This window comes from Alternaria ethzedia (genome assembly GCF_023757985.1).
Source record: "Alternaria ethzedia strain BMP 0044 chromosome Unknown scaffold_10, whole genome shotgun sequence".
Taxonomy (NCBI): domain Eukaryota; kingdom Fungi; phylum Ascomycota; class Dothideomycetes; order Pleosporales; family Pleosporaceae; genus Alternaria; species Alternaria ethzedia.
This window is the reverse complement of record NW_026056203.1, coordinates 337003-357420: the sequence shown is the minus strand read 5'-3', so window position 1 is coordinate 357420 and position 20418 is coordinate 337003. Positions and strand designations below refer to the sequence as shown.

Here is a 20418-nt window from a genome sequence, read left to right as displayed (position 1 = left end):
CTCGTAGGGCTGCTCAGGTGGCTGACTAAAGAGATCGCCACCCGCGGCTGCGCTAGCGCTAGGCTGAACTGGGTCCACTGCGCACGTAGGTAACTGCGTCGCATGTACGCACACGATACTTCGCATTTGACAACTTGATGGTAGGCTGTTTGAAACACAACGTCTCTAAAGGTTGGAATGGTAGAGTACCGTTGAAGTTACCAATATCGGGGGTCTATCTAATATCACCACGAGCACCATCTGAACGTACAATGTAGAACCCCTTGGGAAGTCTATTACCTAGGTAGTATGCTGAACGGATCACCTATTGTAGAATGTTCACTTCACACTTTTCTAGCCCTTCAATGCACCTTATACAAGAACAGAACTAAACAGGTTTGCAGACTACATTGATGTGAAAACGTGCAAAGTAAGTAACCTAACGTCAATGTAGCCTCTAGAGTGTCTAGTGTTTTCCTAGGTTGACGTGGATGGATGAAGGTGAGTGCGCGGGTATTTCTTCACTTCGGTAGAGATCCAGGTTGTTTCATACTCACACGTTACAACACGCCGGGCCCAACTCAGACAGTGGCCAGACTCTTTCCTCCCGATATACTCGTAGCTACGACTAGCTACAATGGCGCGAGGCCCCTCCACCCGTGCCTTGAAACAGCGAAAGCGCTCCGCGCCCAAGCCGTATGAAGACAGAGGCAAGATCGTCGCCTCTCTCGGTTACTCCTACACTGACGCCGCTTTTGACAAGTGGCGAGACTCATCGCTCGTCAAACCGTGGTGGGAGGTCTTCGTCAGCAAGTTTCTGAAGACCGATCTCTACAAGCCTGGTAATAGCGTTCCCACCTTTGACGATCTCTATGCACGCATCCGGGACGATGAGTGGCGCGGCCGCATAGGATCCTTTGGGCAGACGCATTTTCCGAGGTACCACAACGAGACGGACTGGTATTCGTGGTTGTTACACAGAATTGTCGTGGAGAACACTGGAGACCGCGAGGGGTGTTTCTACTATTGGGGAAGAGAAGACGTGGAAACCGTATTCCGGACAGCTTACCACTACATCCTGTTTGCGAAATGGGAGCGCGCAACAGCACTCACGAGATCGAAATCCACGAGATCACCAAAGACGAAGCCAAAGGCGACTACTGCACGTAACCCGGCGCCTTCATCAGACGACTCGGATGCTGAAGAGCGCGAACCAACACTAGGGCTTGCGTACGTGCGGTGGACTGAAGGTCGACCTTTGGGCGCGCTTACAGCGATTGAGATCGAATCGTTTCGTAGCTATAGCTTGGAGGGCTTCCTGGAAGAGATCAACCAGCGTTTTGGGCTCAGTCACCGCAAACAGCGTTGTAAGGCGCTGGTAGCTGAGGACGACCAGGCATGCCCGGCAAAGTATGAGGTGGTAGCCTTCACGTTGGAGACTGAGGATATCGAGGTTCCGGAGGAGAAATCCAGCGATGATGACAGAGTGTTCCGATAAGATGATTCCATATTGGGCGAGGTATTGCTTCCGTGGAGGTGAGGGGTTACTCGACCAGGAGAAAAGCGCAGTTTATACTGAGCAACAGAACGAACAGGTGCTCTGAAGTCTACATTGCCCTGAGAACCTGAGTTTGTCAAATACGGAGGTGACATAGACGTCTAGGTTAGAAGATAAATGTTTGCTTCTCCCCCGAATAGGGTGCCCTCTTGCTGAGATAACACAAACCTTCTTCTCGTGCTTTAGCACACTAAGTTTTTGTACCAACGACCCCCTAATGCAGAACCATCCCCTTGCATACCCGTCACGGCCCGCAGTCTTGGCTACAATCAACACTCTTCTTCTCTTTCCCAACCCGGTAGCAAAAAAAGATCTAGAACATAGGAGGAGCGGAATGTTCCAATACAACGACCAAATATCGTATGAGGCTTGCTTCCGCGGAGGCAGGGGTAGTGCTAGATTAGGGAGAAAGTGCGAAACTCGGAAGAAGTACGAAGGAGTGCGAAGGAGTGCGGCAAAAAGTGCGAAGAAGTGCGACTGTGTTCTACGGTGGGGTAATCAGAAGTTACCTCTTTGGGGGCACTCGGAATGGGAATCTGAGAATCCGGTACTGATGATGATGGATGATATGGCGAACCGAGTTTGGCATGGAGGAAACGGGGCTCTGACACGGAGATGTACGCGAGACACGCCGAACAGGGTAATGCATAGTGCAAATCGGAGAGGGCCCGCTATGAGAGCCGTTTGAACCGGGAGTCGCAGGTCGTAGGTGCAGAGACACGGTACAGGAAGGCAGTTCTGGACGGGAAGAGAAGGGTCAAGCCGCATACGCATATGCAGACATTACCGATGAACCAACATCCCAATCCCACCCAAAGAAAGAAGAAAATAAAGCAGATACTTTACCGTTCCCTCTCCCATCCTCGACAAATCTCTTCACACAAACCCACACGTCTCACGCCCATTCGCCCCCCAAACCCCTCTCTCCATCCACCCATCACCTTAACTCACCGAAGGATTCACTTAATGCCCCCGAGAAGCACCGCAATTGACCGACTAGAATCAACACTTTTTGGCCTTTCCTTCCCCATGCAGGCAGCCTTATAGCAGATTTGACCGAAAAGGGTGGCAGGTGGAGACCGTGGAGGTGAAGTGGCAACAAAGGGAACGATTGTGGCGAAGACGCCAAGCCAACGTTGAAACCAAGGGAGCGATCCGAGAGGAGGATAGGGTAGGGTGTTCGGGTAAGAGTAGACGCCCCACTTTGCGCAAAAAATTATGGGAATGCCGATGCCTTGCCGAGCATGGCCGTATTCCCCGGTCCAAACAAAAGGCGGCACAGACGCGGGTTTTTGTGGGAATAAAGCGGAAATGGCAAATGGTCAAGGGGCATCAGTGCGTCTTGGTGAGAATAATAAGTCCGAAGAAGAGCGACTGGAATCCATGGTTTTTGCGTTTTGTTGCCTCTTGGAGTAACAGATGGGGCCGTTATGACGTTGTGCTCGGTGCGCTTGGTGTTGCGGATGGGTTATGCTTGTACCCGATGGTGTGGTTTTGCGTGTGGATAAGACTATTACCGTCGTGAACGGCCCTTTCACGCTCGCACGTCGGATTACGCGAGTATGTGTAAGCAGTGCCTTCCTCCGATCTCTCACAGATGCTTCAGATCGCACCCATTGTCCATAATCCAGAGATCGCCGATGTCGCCGGCTGGAATCCACGCATAAGAGCGAGGTTGCCTAACGCAGACGGACCGGATGGGTGTACCAAGGTCGGTGCATTTGACCGAACCGCTGTATGAAAAGAGACATACTCCGAGTAGGCTTACAAAATCCTGATTCTGCCGCAATCAACGGTGGAATGGAAGTTGCTGCATTGGGTAAGTGGATATTCTTGCAATCGAGATTTGGGGATCGAGATTTTGAATAGTGATCAAGTGACGGAGGGAAAGAAGAGAAGATGCAGATTGGGACGCTGGTATTGTGGGGACCATGAGATGTACATTCGTAGATCATCTATGGGAGGCAGTCTGGGTATTCAATTGCCCTCTGCATATGCTGAAAGTATACCACCGTTGGGGTATGCCAGGCCCTGAAAAAGCAAGGCAACTTCAAGCATACCGTTCTGCGAGCACGTACACACAACGTGGGTGCTGAATTGTTTCCAGGGCAAGTCTGGCGAGAACCGGCGCGGGGTGTCCTATTCTCGTGTTCGACGATGTTTTGTGTGGTGTTGCGCGGGTGACGAGTCAACCACATGTGCATCCACTGCACGTTATCTCATGTCTCTTCAATCCACCCTCCGCCTAACACTCCTGTCACCATCAGCACCCATGCCGCCAACAACATCCTGGACCAGCTCCCTCAACTGCGCCTGCACCTCCTCGGAATCGTAGTCTTCCCTTGCCGCAAGCTCTTCAATGCGCCTCCGTATCTCAGGATCCGGCGCATCGACAGCATCTTCTTCCATGGTGCCTACATTGACCTTGACACCATCGGGTAGTGGGGGCGGCGGGTGAACGCCTTCAGTTTCAATGACACCCGGTGCAGCTGGCTCGTCGCCGGTGCGTAGACTCCTGAGGTACTGGTACACTTCGTGTGTCTCGCCCTCCTCTTCGCCAATCTTGTCCTCTGCTGTCTGGCCATCTTGGTTTTGTATCTTTGTGTCTGCGCCTAGTTCCTCAACAAGGCACTTCGCTACTTCGGTCTTTTCGGTCGCGAAGAGGGGTGTCTCGCCGTCTTCGTCGGTGATGTTGACGTCGGCATTGTATTTTTGGACCAGGTCGCGCAGCACGGCGAGTTGGTTGTACGAGGCTGCGGCGTGGACTAGCGAGTAGCCGTGTGCATCGCGGGCAGAGGCCAGGTGTGGGTGCTGCTCGAGCGAGGAGAGGATGGACTGCGGGCGCGTGTCGATGAGGTTGAGGAGGAGATCGATGGTTGGTGCTGGAAGCGCCATGGTGGACTGCGCGTGAGGCTGGTCGGAAGTGCCGGGCGTCTGTATCGGTACGGTATCCTCGGTATTCTGGGCGTGTTGGGCGATCGCGAGGGCTGCGCATTCGAGTACGCGCAATTCTGGCTGCAAATCTAAAAATGACGTGGTGGGCGGAGATGCGGAGACTTCCCTGTGGCGCTCCCCATCGCGCGCCTAGCTGCCATCCCGGCCCCAGATCGATTAACATCTTGACTTTCATCATCGTGCATCTGCGTAATACATGCCAAACTCTATCTTATTATCATCTTCAATGTTTATGTGATCATGTCTGCGGCCGCGCGGATGAACAGCTGGTGCAAGCCTCGGACACCGAAGTCAGGCCGGCGCAATAAGGAAATGTCACTGTATGGGGCGCTCTGGGCGCCAGCTGAGACATCCGGACGATCAAGACCAACGCCCAGCGCCCATCACACACAGCCTCAAACCGTCAGCCTGGGCCTTGGCCATGCTCGCGTGCCCCTTCACCCTTTTGCCCTCCGCTGCCGTGCCTGCCTCGTAATCTTTACACGTCCTAGCTGTTCTTTCTTCTTCTATTTGGTAGGCGCCATACACGTCAACACCGACCGCAGCATACCGTATATCGTATCTTTGTAATACTGTCGCACAGCGTCACCCAGCGCTAGACTCTCGCCTTTGTCTTGGCCTTCTCTAGCCGCCTTAATGCGCTTGTCCCTTTGATCTATTGTCTGGACTTGACTTGCATTCTTCTCTTCTCTGTCTGTCGTCATTAGACACCCACTCTCGCAAACATGAGGACCATCAAGGGCGTCGGCGTGCCGTCGGTTCGCCTCGTCCTCTCCTACGTCTTCGACTGGATCGTCATCATCGCCATTGCAGCCATCGCCGGCGGCTGGGAATATGTCGAGCCCTTCCGACGACCCTTCTCGCCAGTCGACCTCTCGATATCGTACCCGTACCAGACCAGCGAAATGATACCGACATGGCTCCTCGTCGTAGTCTCACTCATTGCGCCCGCCGCCATCGTCATGATTGTGTGTCTTGTCTGGGTCCCTGGACCAACCGCTGAACGCGGCACGCCCAAGTCGCTCATTTGGAGGAGGAAGCTTTGGGAGTGGAATACCGGTTGGATGGGTCTTGCGCTCTCGCTCGCGACGGCATTCCTCATCACACAGGGCATGAAGAACCTCTTCGGAAAGCCGCGACCTGATCTTCTGTCAAGATGTGACCCAGACCTGAGACGCATCCGGGACTTCGCTGTCAACCCTGTTGTTGATGAGGAATTCAATCCAGCTTGGGTACTCGTCACCTCAGGAATCTGCCGGAACACCGACAACGACATTCTCAAAGACGGCTTCAAGTCCTTCCCCAGCGGCCATTCCAGCTGTAAGCCCTCTCTCCCCCATCCTCTTCAAACAACCCACTAACCCACCACCAGTCTCCTGGGCCGGCCTCCTCTACCTAACCCTCTTCCTCGCCTCCAAATTCTCCGTCGCAATCCCCTTCCTCCCCCACCGCCCCTTCTCCACAAACCCCGCCCACACCTCCGCCATCTCCCCCTCCAACCTCAAGAAACAAGCCACCCTCCCCATCCACAAACAAGACTCGTCTCTGTCGTCCCCAATCTCTTACAACGACGACGCCGTAGTACCCATCCGCTACCAAAACGCCGCTCCACCCGTTTACACCTTAGTCCTCATCTTGGTCCCCATCTGCGCCGCCATCTACATAACAAGCACCCGCTTTACCGATTTCCGCCATTTCGGGTTCGATATGTTGTTTGGTACGCTGATTGGTGTGACGTGTGCTTGGTTTTCGTTCCGATGGTATCATCTCCCTATTACACGGGGTGCGGGATGGGCTTGGGGACCTAGGAGCTACGATCGCGCGTGGGGCATCGGTGTCGGTAGGGGCAGCTACGTCGGTACAGAGGGCTGGAGTAGGAATGGAGGCAGTGAGACTGCGCTCAGGAGGCGCGCAGATGCACAGGGTACTGCGAACGGGCATAATGTGGATGAAAGTGAGTTGGGTGTGCTGAATCGTAATGGCGCGCCGCATGCGGGGAATCCACCGAGTTCTATGCACTCGAGAGTTGGTACTGCGCAGGAGGTTTGATCTTTCTTTTTTTAATACCACGTAATGGATTGGGAAGCATGGCGTTTGGTGGATTGCGTTTCTTGGACAGATAAGGAAAGAGGTGGTTATCAGAGGTGTTGTATACCAGGTTGGCTACTTTGCACATATTAGAGTGCACATTCGAAGAATTGAGAAGTTTAATTCATTGCTCTAGAGATTGTTATGGTCATGAACTCGCTGTTCACTATGTGTTGTATTACCCGAACTGCAAGGGAGAGCCGTGCCGCCACGTGCTTGAGGCGACAGCCTGTGTGGATCGAATTGCAAATGAGATGGAATCGAATGAATAGACAACCAATCAAACCGGAAATAAGAATCGAGACGCGAGCTGATTGCACGAGATACTGTACCTACCAGTAGGAGACGAAAGTAAAGGTCGCGTGGGGTGTTGTCGCTTTGGGCTATCATGTCATGTCAAATCAACTGTACTTTTGTATGCTGCTACGTATACCTCTCCACCCATTGGCAGTTGAATACCCTCTGCTCCACTGTCTTGTTGAAAAGACGAGCTGTCTCACCTTCTTCTCCTCTGCTGTTCACGCGTGTACGGATGGAGACAGAATGCGCTCTTATGTGCTTCGGCGAAGCCAAGCGCAGAGCACATTCGTCGCACACCATCCTGTTGTATCGGGTCGGCCACTGTAGAACCTCATCATCTACAAGCCCTTCTTTCCCTTCGCCCGCTCTTCCTCGCGCTTCTGGTAGATCATGCCCGTGAAAGGGTCCTCCCACCTGCAAGCGATCGAGTATGCAGTGTGCACGATTGCGGTAAGGAAGATACCGGCTGGCTTTCCGTACCAGATCGCCGTGGCCAAGAAAGACATGGCTGAGCCGTGGTACATGGGCGAGCTGGAAACGTTGAAGGGGAAGGTTGTCACGGGCTCGTCCATGAGGATGCCAAAGTAGTCTCCGAGGTAGGTTCCGGTGACACCGAGGGCCCACATGGAGGTCAGGACGAGGGTATTTCCCATGGCGAAGAGGGGGATCGCGGAGTACTTGATGGCGGGGGCTAGGAGGGTTGGGTGCGTGGGTTGCTCGGCGAGAGCCTCATTGTAACTGTGAACAAGCAGTCAGTATATCGACCAGCTTAGGCAAAGGTCCATGTCTGGAGACGGTGGTAGCCTTGTACGTACAGGTAGTCTCGGAAGATACCCAGGGAGAAGATGGTTACGGCGAGCGCATAGCATCCAAGGCGAGGGTTACCACCGAAAAGCTTCGTGATGACTTTGTTGTGATATTCTAAACTGTGTTAGCTTTTTTTATTTCCGTCTTCTGCTCTGCGACACCCAGCAGCCTCCCGAGGCTCGGCTATAGCCGTAAAAAGCAACGATGGGGTTGTGTACCTTGCTGCGCAGCGATGCTGAAACTTTGTTAGTGTCTGTGAAGGAGGATGCTCGATTGCACTTACTTCCAGAACGTAGGGTTGAACACGATGCTTGCGGCAGACACTGCCACATGTTAGCTGTCGCATCCGCGGCTGCGGGGATCTGGATGTTGGCACTTACCCCACAAACTGGGCTTGCTGAAGTCAATGTACGAAGTCATGGTGGTGAGAAAGTTTCGGTAAGCTGAAAAGCATCAAATTGCGACAGCAGTCAGAGTAAGAAGAGTGTGAGTACCAACATGCGAAAGCCGTGGGGGATGTCTAGGTGTTGACAGCTTGCCCGGCAGATGAACATGTGGAGCTATGACGTCTCGCTAATCCGCATGTTCAGCAATCGCGGAAACAGCGCCTCACGCATTCTCGGCTAACGGCAATGTGTTCGTGTACGATTGTATTGTTTTAGTTTTATTGCTGAAACTACGCAGTTTTGACCTCTGTCACAACGCGTTCAGCTTATGCAGCCTTTACTGCGGGGTATACCATGTCTCTTAATGATGAGAAATTCAAAGAACGCCCTAATTAACCGTGTATTTCCAACCAGGTTCAACAGGCCCAGCAAACTCGCTGTTATACATCACAGCTACAATCCTTCTAAATCCTACGCGGTGGCGTAGTGACCAACAACCTCCGATGGCCTCAACATCTACAAACCGTTGTCGGCGCACGTGAAAGGTCCACCAAAACCATCGGCCTTGTAGCCGTCAATAATAGACTGGACAGTTGCGTATGTGCCCGCAGTCAGGAACAACAGGCCGATGAGGCAAAGTGCGACATTGAAGAAGAACCCGGCATATCCCTTCCAACCGCGGACCTTCCAGAAGTTTGGTCCATGCGCCTCTCTGCGTAGACGGAAGTACGCTACGCCCCAGAAGATGAATCCGAAGAACGAGTCGAACAGCGAGCTCATAAGAGAGAGCAGGTCGGAGAAGAACGGAATGACCTCGGCGATGATGAAGGCGAAGACCCAGAGCACAGCGAGGATTGCGATCCATGTAAGCCATCCAGCCATAGTGTGACCAGTCCTGTGTCGGGACTGAGAACCGTAGATGCGGAACAGGACAAAGCGAGCTGTTACGGAAGCATACAAGACACCGAGGAAGATGATTGTGGGTACCATAAAGGTGAAGGATACCTTCTTGTAGACCTCGTTGGAAATGGAACCGAACGCCGGGGAAGTCATGTAATTGGTACCGGTGTAACCGTACACAACACCTCCGACGAGACTGAAGACGAGAACCTCGCAGATGGTGACGGCCCAGAGCGCCTTGGGGAAATCCTTGGGTTCCTTCATCTCGGCGATGAAACTAGGGAGCGTAATTTGGCCAATGAAGGTATAGCTAATGTTCATGAAAGCACTCATGCCCATAACGAAAGTGGTTCCAGATGGGGGTATCGCGTAGACCTTGAGAGGATCAGCGGGGTCGTAGCCTGCGGGCTTTCCGTCAACACCGGAGAATGCTGCCGCGAGTATGACGGAGATGAAAGTGAATCCTGCGGAGGCAGTCGCCAGCGTAGCGAGGGTGCTGAAAGTTCGTGGAAGCGAAGCCGCAAACGAGATAATGGCAGTGATCGCAGCGAAGGCGATAGTGCAGGTACCGTGTCCAGTGATAGTGTTCCACCATTTGGCTCCGACAAGGCAGTGCAGACCCATGATGAAAACATCTGGGGAAGAGTTAGTACTAGATTGCTGCACGTTGACAGGGATGGTCGCTTACTGTTCAGGACAAACATGACTGCTGTGGCGTAAAAGGCCCATTTCTTGTTCCAGAAGAGCATCTGACCAATGTCACAGACGTCGCGAATCTGGGGATGGCGCATGCAGAATTCCCTAGATCGTGTAAGTATGGCGTTTGCGGATGGGAGGTTGAGTGCGCGTACCAGGTGGTCAGAGACGTGTACAGGACGAGACCGGCAATGACGAAAGTCAAGATCAGGCCAGGAACGAGACCGAGGATCGAGTAGGACCAGGGGAAAGACATGATAGCCAGGCAAATGTACTCGGAGAACAACAGAGCCGCGGTCTTTGGCCAGCTGCAAGTACGGTACTTGATGGCATTGTTGGCTTCCAGTTCGATCTGCCTGCCGATGGTGATGCTAGCGTCAGAGTCGGCGTCGGTGGATGTAGGTAGAATTCCTCCTTGGGCTTCGGCGTCGTAACCCTTCTCTTTCTCGAAGGCGACCTTTTCATTACTGCTTTGGCTGTTGTTGTCGGCGGGCGAGGCCTTGCCGCCGAAGAGAGACTTCAACGCCATTTTACGCAACGGATACACCTCTTGTAAGGAGTGTAGTAGGAAGAACGACGGTTAGCCGCTTCTTGGAGCATTAATTGCGTGTTCAAAATCCGGGCGGGGGAGTGTCGGAGTGGGTTGGGTAAACGATGGAGAGGCGGCAGAAGATCGTTAAATATGCGCGGGGGCAAGGTGATAGCGGGTGCAGGGAGTTGAGCAGTGGAGGAGCGTAAGCTAGGGTGCTGGGATAGCTAGTCCAAAACTTGCGGGGGCAGAGGAGAGTTCGGTGAAGGCGAACAGGGAAGGCGCAAGAGTGGGGACTGCTTTTGCCTGGTGGCGCCTACCGAGTTTGAGCGCGCCTATGAAGTCTCGCACAAACACCAGCCGTTCGCCGCGCTATGACCGCTGCACTGTCGTCTTTTCCCGCCCTCACGCTATGAAATCTCAGTGAAATCCTCTGCCCTGGCGCCGCGAGTGCCGCTTCGTGTGCTTTAATCGCATTAGTCGATTAGTACCGGGCGAGCGTGACGTCCGACGCATCGCTACCGCTTCAACGGCACTGATCTGCCATTTCACTGTCGCGCACGTGGAGAGTCTGGCCATGCACCAGGTCGTTTGTCGAAGACTCATTACGTCAATCGTCAAACCCTCGAGATAGCCAGACCGGTGGCGCTGTTGCGATGCCGCATTCCTGCGTATCTGTCACACCCTCTTCATATCGGCACACCGTTGTACTGGCTTAAAAGTCAGGTTCCCAGGCTTGACATCACTGTGGCGCCCGCTAAGCTCCATTGCTAAGCTCAATCCCACCACCGGTAAGCCTGGCTTGGCTTGCTTAGCTTACGCCATAACGCGGGCGAAATACCACCTCCAAGCCTCGCCAATGCACAGCACCCAGCATCTGATCCTTCCGACTTTGCTTATCTCGACTGGCCACACAAACGCCGTGTCGCATGCAAAATATGGGACTCTTTCGGAAGTTCTACCCGTCTAATCGGATTTGACTCAATGTCGCCAGGGAAATGGCAAGAAGTACATTGTCGGCCACGTTGTAGGGGTAGTTGACCTGCAGGGAACGGATCCGCTATCTAGACAGCCGTGGACGCTCCCAACAATCGTACTCCGAAACAATGCCCTGCAGCATCGTACATCTTAACGCAGGAAAGCCTTCAAAAGCTGGAATATATTCGTGTAGTAAAAAAAAATCATCTTAACGCAGGATATGCCAGACGGTTGGCCTTACGACAACGTAGCGAGAGCGAAAGCGCACGCAAGATTGCGTGATCGTCTACATTATTGTCCCGGGCGCTGCATGGCTTATGCGCATTGCTGATCTCGACTTGGCGGTTGTAGAGAGAGCCCTGCCTCGTGCGCGTGGACAGTCGCGTACACTACGGATGTAGACCGGAAGGCTGCGCTCGGGTGAGATAAGGGAGCGACGTGATAGAGACCCCAGATTCTGTGAAGCTATGAAATTTGATCCGTGTATCACTTCCTCAAGAGGTGCTCGAGTCCACATAGCAAACGACTACCCAATCGACAAGCCAACAATGCTTGCTCCACGGAGTGCGAGAAATCAATTCTGTCTATTCACAACACAGTCCCCTCCGCAGTCGCTCGTTCTTTCGGAAGCTCCTACGACAGGACACGGCCCAACGACAAACCCGAGAACGCTTGCGTCCTATCGTCAATGAACGAAAAGATAGCTCACAGATTCTTGCAACACAACTCCTCCGCATCGCATCGCCCCGTCAAAAACTAACATCTGCCCCGAAGTAACCCAAGCGCTTAAATCAAAGAACCGTTGACGGCTCATTCCGTGGTACCCTATTAGCCAGGCGATGATGACGCGTGGCGCCGTTGAAACGCCACTGGCACGTGGTTCTTGAGATAGTCGTTGGAGCCGTCGAGAGCATAGTCGTGGGTAGGGCATGGGCTAGATACGTAGAGAAAAGGGCTGTCGTGTCTAGAGTATGAGTAGCCACCACGCGGTCTTCAGACTAAGAAATAGGGTGTCACGCAAGAATGAACATGTTTTTTCCGAGTGCTTCCCGTACACGGCAGTTGGAGGTGTACAGCGGCTTGATATCCGTCTGTCCAATACGGTGCTAGCGAATACTTTGTATCACTTGTACCATCTCGTGCATAATCTACCACGCCTCCAGAAAACCAGACGCCCGCTAATACGCCACAGAAGACCACTCTTTCCATTCCCGCATCCACATGCACATCTACAACTCTTTCAAATCAGACTATCCCCTCCACTACCCCAGTTCATCTGTTGCTGATTCTGCTGCTGCTGCTGCTGCTGCTGCTGCTGTTGCTGTTGCTGACTCTGCGTCTGCGCCCTCAAGCTCGCCATACTATTCATCCCCATCCCCATCCCAATCCCACCCCCCGAACTACTTGCCGTCCGACTCCCCATAGGCGGCGGCGCAATACCAAAAGACCCCGTACCCGCTGGCTTAGCCGGCGGAGGCGCGATGCTAAACGACGAGTAAGGAGATTGCGTGCGTGACTGTGAGGGCGGTGGAGCTATAGAAGGGAAACTCGATAGAGAATTCGTTGTGTTTGTGTTGTTGCCCCAGGTATTTGCGGATGACATTGTGGTGCTACCGCTTGCTTTGCTCCAGTCGATACCTCCGCTCTGTGTGGGGTTTGTGTAAGAGGGTGTTGTAGTTGTGGGGGATACCATGTTGTTCATGCTCATGGCCGGTCGGATTGCCTGTTGTTGTGTGAAAGATGAGCTACCGATGCCTGGGTTCGCGGCGCTGAGGGCGGGGAACGAGGAGTTAAGCGTGTTTAGGGTGTTGTCTGGAGTGATGGCCCTGCCCTGTGGTTTCGGGGCGCCGAGATTGGTGTTTGGGGGTGGTGACACGGGAGGTGTGGACCACGAGAAGGTCGGGGCGGGGGATGCGTTGTTGGATCTTGTTCGGTTGGTGGATGGGCGCGAGGGGAGGATGGTGGAGGATGCAGCTGATGCGGAGGCGTTCGCCCATGGGTCTCCACCTAGCATGTCTGTACCACCCGATGAACCTTGCTGTCCTCCACGTACAAGCGCTTCGAAATCTGTGTCTCCATTGCCGTTGCTAGTATCGAAGCCGTTGGTCGCCGATGGGCCGCCAAAGGACATGAACTCGTTGCGTGTAGTTGCTGTGGACCCGTTTGCGCCGAGCTCTTGCAGCTTGCGCGTCTGTTCGTTTTCGACACGTGCGGACGTCGTCTTGATGAGGTTCATATACGCTTGGAATTGCTGCAAATTGAGCAGTGGTCCTAAACTGAACGACCACAAGATGGGGAGTACATCCATAGCGAGGAAGTCACTGTCAACTTGGTGGCTGATAGCCTTGAAGACGTCGAGTGCTGCCATCTGTTAATGTGTTAGCATGTTGTTTATGGCTTGTTCCTTTGTAACGACATACCATAACGGCAGGCTCCTTCGTCTTGATGGCACGCAGTAGCGGTACAATCTTCTCTTGAATAGTGTACTTGTCGAGAATTGAGACATTCGAGCTCTTCGCCTTGGGTGCTGCTACCACTCCAGTAAGGCCGTCACCTTGAAAGTCGTCCTGCTGATCGTTTCCTCCACCACAAAGTGTCTTAAAAGCCTCTAGGCCGCGAATCTTGATACCCATACTACTCGTCTTTGCAAAGATGCTGGCAATCACAGGGAACAGCTCATTCTTGACAGTTGAAAAGTCTAGTATCGGCAAAACAATAGGCAGCGTGCGCAGAGCTGCATCGACTAGCGAATGAGTAGGCGATTCGAGCGCATGGTTAATGATGGGAAGAATATCGTCTTTAAACTCTTTGCCGCTCGAATTATCAGCAGCGATCTGCATGTTCTCAAGAAGCACCATGAGGCCAGCTTCTTTCAGGCTGTCCCTTTCCTGAGCTGGGGCTTTCGGGTTCGCAGCCGGGGCACTCAAGAATGTCTCTCGCAGCTTGGGTATCACCTTTTCGGTAAATGCTCGCTTGCCAGATGGAAGCATGGTAATGATCTTGAAGACGTTTTGAAGTATCAGAGTGAGAAGCTCCCGATCCTTCATCTCTTCGAGTAGAGCAGGCAATATCTTTTTGTCAAGTACCGACTTGGGAAACTGATTCAAGATACGCGGCAGACCACGCATGAACTGTGACTTCTCATTGGGTGTCTTCCCAGGGAGTCCGTCAAGGAAGCGTATTGTGGATACTAGGATGTTGTCGAAGTACTGTGCTTGTTGAAACTCTCGTGCATCCATGCGCGACGCCGGCCGCCGTGTTATCAAGCGATCTAGAACGCCGTTGACGACATCTCGCGGTAACGGTTGCGAAGACATGAAGTTGTTCGTCTTACTTGGAACCGAGGAAGACGAAGAAAACGCCCGCTTGTAGGAGGAGGAACTACCATTGAAGTCCAACGGGCTCTTGTGCGGCGAGTTGTACAGTGCAATGATGAGCATGCCCAGACTGAACATGTCCGCCGCAGGAGTTATGTTGTTGTCCATGACGAAGTCGGGCGAAGAATAGTCCATGTTCAGCTGAACGTGTCGCGGCAGGCGAGCGTCGTAGTTGAGGACTTCTGAGAGCGAGATGGGCGTAACGGAGGTGGGCTTCGTCGAGTTCTCTGGAGGTGTTGAGAAACCAAGACCTGAGATTTTCCAATCAGACTGTCACGGTGATCAGCAAAGTGTTGGTAAAGATTGAGTAGCATTGTGGCTACCTACTTTAGCGTTGATGAAGATGGCGTCTGGGGTCAAATTCGCATGCACCAGTCCAGCGCTCTCGTGCAGAAACTCCAAGCCCTTTGCGATTTGTAATAGCCCTTTCTGTATCTCGAGCTCGTCGATTTCGAGCTCGCGTCTTCGCTTCTGGCCATCGGCTTCTTCGATAACGTATCGGCTGCGGCGCCCACCAACACCGCCTGCCTTCTCCTGCTCGTCTTTTTCTTGCAGCAGGCCAGCGAGCGATGCGGTGACGGGCTCTGTCGCGAACATGAGGCCGCCGCCACGGGTTTCCTCGACTGGCTCAGCCAACTCCAATACGCTTGGGTGTCGTAACCGAGCTAAGGAACTGGCCTCTTTCTTGAGTCTCTCCACGACCTCCTCATGCGCCCGCTTGAGTCCTGAAGCCGCTGAGCGCCCGCCGAAGCCTGCGCCAGCTGGTGGTTCCAACGACTTCTTCTCGAACACGAAGACGGATGCCGCCTTCCCCGTCGACTTCTTCTTCGCGTCGTAGATCTTCCATGGCCCTGAATACGACGTGGGCTGGGGGCTGAGGGTGTAGTTGCTCGAGATGTTGGAAGTGAAGGACTTCAGGGCGTTGGAAAACATGGTGCGGGTGGTCTATTCGCGCGCGCGGCGATACTGTGGGAGTCGAGCGAGGGCGTCATGGACTGTGATGTTTGGCGTGGGCGGTGTTGGTATGCGCGTGAGATCTGAGACAGACAGCTGGAACTGCCGAGAGGATCAAGACATTCGGGACGCTCTTTCCGCAAAATATCTTGGGAGACTCACCAGGGAGTCGCGCAATGTCTAGACTCGTCGGTACGATGCCGGAGACCCAAAAGTCAATTGATAGACAAAGCCAAGTGTTAGTTCCCCCACGCGAGCTGTGGAGAAGGATCCATGGATGCCAGGGCCGCCTCTAGTCTCCCGCCTTGCATGACGTGAGCGCACGCAGCACACATGGGCAGTGTGAATGCAGCAACGGCCAAGATACCAAGCACGCGAATAACCTCAGATATCCGCGCTGACGATGATTCAGATGTCGTTCGCGCCCTACGATTGCCTGTTCAGTGGCTGGTGCAGTGCGCGATCGGAGGTGACTGTCGCGACTGTGTCGCGAGGTCCGATATCTCCAGGCTGCGGTCAGCTTCGGTCTTGTCGCCCAAAATAATTATTACTCTGGAATCCACCACCTGCACCAACTCTCCTGCCGCCCCACCCTCTCCGCCTGCACTGCATCCCTCACAATGCTTCCGCAGCGGTCTTCACGATTGCTCTCTTGCCTGTCCCGTGGCGCCTTCCGTTCGCCTGTAGCACCGCTCAGCGCGTCGCTGCGATGTCGGACCCAGCGACCGTACAGCATTCACGCTGACAAGTCTGTCGGCGAGAAGATACAGGATATCGACCCGACCAAGCTCTCCATAACCAAGACGACGACGCCAAAAGACCTGCTGCCGCATGAAGAACTTGTCTTTGGCCGCAACTTCTCTGGTAACAGCTCCAATGGCACCAAACTTCACATCTAACACGTACTCAAGATCACATGCTGTCGCTCGAATGGACAGCAACAGAAGGATGGCTGCCAGCACGCATTACCCCCTACCAGAACCTCAGTCTCGACCCCGCGACGTGCGTCTTCCACTATGCGTTCGAGTGCTTCGAGGGCATGAAGGCCTACAAGGACAAGAACGGAAACATCAGGCTGTTCAGGCCGGACAAGAACATGGCCAGGTTGAACAAGTCATCGGCGCGAATTGCGTTGCCCACTTTCGACCCCGATGCTTTGATCGAGCTCATTGGCAAGTTTGTGAAGGAGGATGAGCGTTTCGTTCCCGAGTACGTTCAGTCTGAATCCTCTGTTGGCTACAACACACTCTGACCACACCAGTGCGCGAGGCTACTCTCTCTACCTTCGCCCAACGATGATCGGCACTCAGCGCACCCTCGGCGTCGGCCCTCCCGCGTCTGCACTACTCTACGTGATCGCTTCCCCCGTCGGACCATACTACCCAACTGGATTCAAGGCTATCTCGCTCGAGGCTACAGACTACGCTGTGCGCGCGTGGCCTGGAGGTGTTGGAGACAAGAAGCTTGGTGCCAACTACGCACCTTGCATCGTCCCGCAGATGCAGGCTGCAAGCCGCGGATTCCACCAGAACCTGTGGCTGTTTGGCGAAGAAGAGTTCATCACCGAGGTCGGCACCATGAACCTGTTTGCCGCTATCAAGAACAAGGAGACTGGAAAGCCAGAATTGCTCACTGCGCCTCTCGACGGAACTATTCTTGAGGGAGTAACGCGAGACTCAATCCTCGAGCTTGCGCGGGAACGTCTGGTGCCCAAGGGCTGGACCGTATCGGAGCGCAAGTTCACCATGAAGGAGGTGGCCGACGCTGCCAACGAGGGACGCATGATGGAGATCTTCGGTGCAGGCACTGCTGCCATTGTCGCTCCGGTGCGCAAGATCAGCTGGAAGGGACAGCTTGTTGACTGCGGGCTCGAAGACCACGTCGAAGCCGGCCCAATTGCACAGCAGATGAAGGACTGGATGGAGGCCATTCAGTACGGCGACGAGGACCACCCGTGGAGGTATGAGCTTCCCCGTCACCATGCAGATGATTCGCTAACATGACAACAGTTACAAGGTGATATAAGCAAGTAGTTGATATAAATGCGATGTGGTGAGCGTGCATGTTTGCGCAATAGACTGTATATACATGAGACCCGGTCGTAGCTTGAAAAAAGATATGTGGCCCCTGGCGCATTGACATTGGCAACGGTGATGGCACAGTGACTTCGCGATGGTGGGGTAGAGGATGCAGACGCAGAGCGTGCCTGACTACGCCCTCCTTAGATGACGTTCCTGCTAGTCTCTCTAGCTCCCAACCTCTCGTTACACCGCCGACGCTCCAACGCCTAAACACCCCGTCAATTGCCCGCCCAGAGCTGCGCCGCCGCTCGTCAATCCCTCCACCACGCGCCCCGACGACACGCCCCCGAATTCTCACGATGCTGGCCGGCGCACTCTGCCGCTTGGCAGCCGACGCTCCCAGGGCCTCCCCACACGACATGCCGCAGCTCGCCCGCACCCTCGGCCGCGCCCTCCTCGCCCGCAATGCCGCCCAGCACCCGCATGCGCGCGCCCTCTCACGCGCCTTTGCCTCTGCCCTCCAGAACCGTCGGTCGTATGCTACAACTACGCGCGCCACCAAGCCCACGGCGACGGTGAAGAAGGCGGTCAAGACAGCCGCCGCTAAGAAGCCTGCGCCCAAGAAGACGGCCACAACAGCAAAGAAGGCGGCTCCCAAGAAGAAGCCCGCAGCAAAGAAGGCGGCGCCCAAGAAGAAGGCAAAGAAGCCTACCGCGAAGAAGCCCGCGCCCAAGAAGCGCGTCAAGAAGGTCTTGACGCCCGAAGAACAACAAAAGGTCAAGCTCCGAGAGCTACGCGCCAAGGCACTCAAGGAACCCGTGAGCCGCAGGTCATTGTCTGCTCTCCATGTATTCTTAGCTGAAAAGCTGGCTGGTGTTCCGGGCCAAAAGACTGGGCAACTTCCGGCTGCTACGGCCGAGTTCCAGAAGTTGACCCCCGCTGAGCTTGAGGTAAGCCCTGTCCGCCTCACAGTGCATCACACTATACTAACTGTCTGAAGCACTACAACCACCTCGCAAGCGAGAGGACTGTCGCTAGAAGAGCCGAGTACGACGCATGGCTCAAGGCCTACACTCCCGACCAGATCCGCATTGCGAACAACGCACGTGCCCAGTTACGGAGGATCTATACGAGTGAAAAGAAGAAGGCTCCTGCTCACACTGCCAAGCTTGTCGATGAGCGTCATGTGAACAAAGTGATACCCGCCTATGCCGCCTTTGTCAAAGAAAGGTTTGCCTCCGGAGACTTCAAGAACATTTCCCCTCTCGAGGCTATGAAACTCATCTCCCAGGAGTGGAAGTCTTTGGGCGCTGCTGAGAAGAAGGTATGCATAACAAATGCGACGTTGATACAGGCTCTAACATATCCATAGAAATACACAGACGCCTACGCTGCTCAGAAGAACGCTGCGGCATCCGCATAATACGTCTAGCGGCAATCGCTTGTAGCGCCTGCTTCTCTATCACCTCTCTACTCAGAGCCGCATCGATTTCCTTTGTCAGTCATGATTTGGGCCTCCATGATACCGTGTATGTTCAGTCTGGATATTGGACCTCACCTGGTGTTCTGGTTCAAGGCGGTGGGTTCAAGGTTGGAAATGGTAAGATTCCTGTAACAGAGACATGTCCATGTAGTTTCTCAGAGTACTGCAATGCTTCTCCTGCGATTGTGGTTTATTCTAATGCAATCGCAAGTATTAAGAGTTGGCGTAGTTGCACAGGAAGTGACTTTGCACACCAATCATCTAGCGTGCTTTCCTTATCTCTACCACCCCCGGCCAAGCCCAGCAATCATCCCATCCCACAACATTTACCCCAGGCTTTGCGAGTAGATCTATTTCCGCGGCAGATAAGCGTGCGTACGGGATGTGCCTGCCTGCGTCATTGGGCAAGCCACCTTGGAGCTTCGATATGTATCTCAGTTATCCGCATCATGCTGTCCTCTGTTTACTCTCCTTAATACCTCGCTCAAATCTACAGCCATGGCTTCTGACGAAGAAAACGGACACGAATGTACTCCTCTCCTCCACCAAGCCCGACTATCCCATCTTCAACACGAGCAAGACGAAGAAGCTTCCTCAATCATCGCGTCCACGGTAACCAAAGAAGAACAGCAGTTAGCAGAAAGTACAGTCGGAGAACGATTACCGTATAATGACTACACCACCATCGACTGGCTACACGATTTGGTACTAACATCCCTCGTCAATTTCAACTACTCTCTGTGAGTGTGCTAACACGCACCCAGGTCAAAGACTCCTACCGCTACCGCGCCCTCCACTCCCACCCTGGTCTGCGCTATAAACTGCTCACCCTCCTCGATGCTTCGTCGGGTTGGCTTGCTGTCGTCGTAATCGGTGCATTGACAGCATGTATCGCTTTCCTCGTCGACATCGCCGTTGTAACAGTTTCGGACTGGAAAACCGGGTATTGCTCTGGCCATTTCTTGCGGAACAGAGAAAGTTGCTGTGTTGCTGCTGAGAAGAGCCCGTCGCCGTTTTTGATGAAAGAGAAAGGGGAAGAATGTGCAGATTGGAAAGTATGGAGTGAAGATTACAAGAGCAGTTTTGCAATCTACGTGGCCATGGCGATGGCATTCGGCATCATAAGTTCGAGTTTAACCATGTTAACTCGGTCTACCCTCCCATCTACCTCATCCTCTCAGCCAACGAAGAACGGAAGCAACGGCCATCCTACGTCTTCCACCTCTCCCTCCTCCAACCCACCCACCACACCAACCGTACAAGGCAAAACAATGTACCTAGCCTCCGGCTCCGGCATCCCCGAAATAAAAACCATCCTCTCCGGCTTCTCCATCCCCTCCTTCCTCTCCCTCCCCGTGCTCCTCGTAAAATCCCTCGGCGCAATCTTCGCCGTATCCTCCTCCCTCT

At 53.8% G+C, this 20418-nt stretch overlaps 7 protein-coding genes across 7 annotated transcripts; 3 read left to right on the top strand and 4 right to left on the bottom strand.

The window, feature by feature from the left end:
* Window positions 1–616: 616 nt before the first annotated feature.
* Window positions 617–1477, top strand: J4E87_005029 (uncharacterized protein; the record flags this gene model as incomplete). The annotated part of the gene is made up of 1 exon (XM_049376646.1): window positions 617–1477. One exon carries the CDS (start codon window positions 617–619, stop codon window positions 1475–1477), a length of 861 nt encoding a protein of 286 aa, XP_049233502.1.
* A 2289-nt stretch (window positions 1478–3766) lies between these two features.
* Window positions 3767–4432, bottom strand: J4E87_005028 (uncharacterized protein; the record flags this gene model as incomplete). Its single annotated transcript, XM_049376645.1, has 1 exon — window positions 3767–4432. The coding sequence occupies one exon, from the start codon at window positions 4430–4432 to the stop codon at window positions 3767–3769; it is 666 nt and encodes a 221-aa protein (XP_049233501.1).
* Window positions 4433–5217: 785 nt separating this feature from the next.
* On the top strand, window positions 5218–6541 carry J4E87_005027 (uncharacterized protein; the record flags this gene model as incomplete). Its single annotated transcript, XM_049376644.1, has 2 exons — window positions 5218–5812; window positions 5865–6541. The coding sequence occupies 2 exons, from the start codon at window positions 5218–5220 to the stop codon at window positions 6539–6541; spliced, it is 1272 nt and encodes a 423-aa protein (XP_049233500.1).
* A 677-nt stretch (window positions 6542–7218) lies between these two features.
* CHOL2 (Phosphatidyl-N-methylethanolamine N-methyltransferase) lies at window positions 7219–8107 on the bottom strand (the record flags this gene model as incomplete). Its single annotated transcript, XM_049376643.1, has 5 exons — window positions 7219–7618; window positions 7696–7801; window positions 7906–7922; window positions 7971–8010; window positions 8068–8107. 5 exons carry the CDS (start codon window positions 8105–8107, stop codon window positions 7219–7221), a joined length of 603 nt encoding a protein of 200 aa, XP_049233499.1.
* Window positions 8108–8589: 482 nt separating this feature from the next.
* J4E87_005025 (uncharacterized protein) lies at window positions 8590–10198 on the bottom strand (the record flags this gene model as incomplete). The annotated part of the gene is made up of 3 exons (XM_049376642.1): window positions 8590–9608; window positions 9662–9774; window positions 9825–10198. The coding sequence occupies 3 exons, from the start codon at window positions 10196–10198 to the stop codon at window positions 8590–8592; spliced, it is 1506 nt and encodes a 501-aa protein (XP_049233498.1).
* A 2218-nt stretch (window positions 10199–12416) lies between these two features.
* On the bottom strand, window positions 12417–15486 carry J4E87_005024 (uncharacterized protein; the record flags this gene model as incomplete). Its single annotated transcript, XM_049376641.1, has 3 exons — window positions 12417–13544; window positions 13597–14823; window positions 14881–15486. The coding sequence occupies 3 exons, from the start codon at window positions 15484–15486 to the stop codon at window positions 12417–12419; spliced, it is 2961 nt and encodes a 986-aa protein (XP_049233497.1).
* A 641-nt stretch (window positions 15487–16127) lies between these two features.
* On the top strand, window positions 16128–18951 carry J4E87_005023 (uncharacterized protein; the record flags this gene model as incomplete). The annotated part of the gene is made up of 6 exons (XM_049376640.1): window positions 16128–16371; window positions 16419–16716; window positions 16769–17467; window positions 17758–18478; window positions 18529–18852; window positions 18901–18951. 6 exons carry the CDS (start codon window positions 16128–16130, stop codon window positions 18949–18951), a joined length of 2337 nt encoding a protein of 778 aa, XP_049233496.1.
* Between the last annotated feature and the right edge of the window lie 1467 nt (window positions 18952–20418).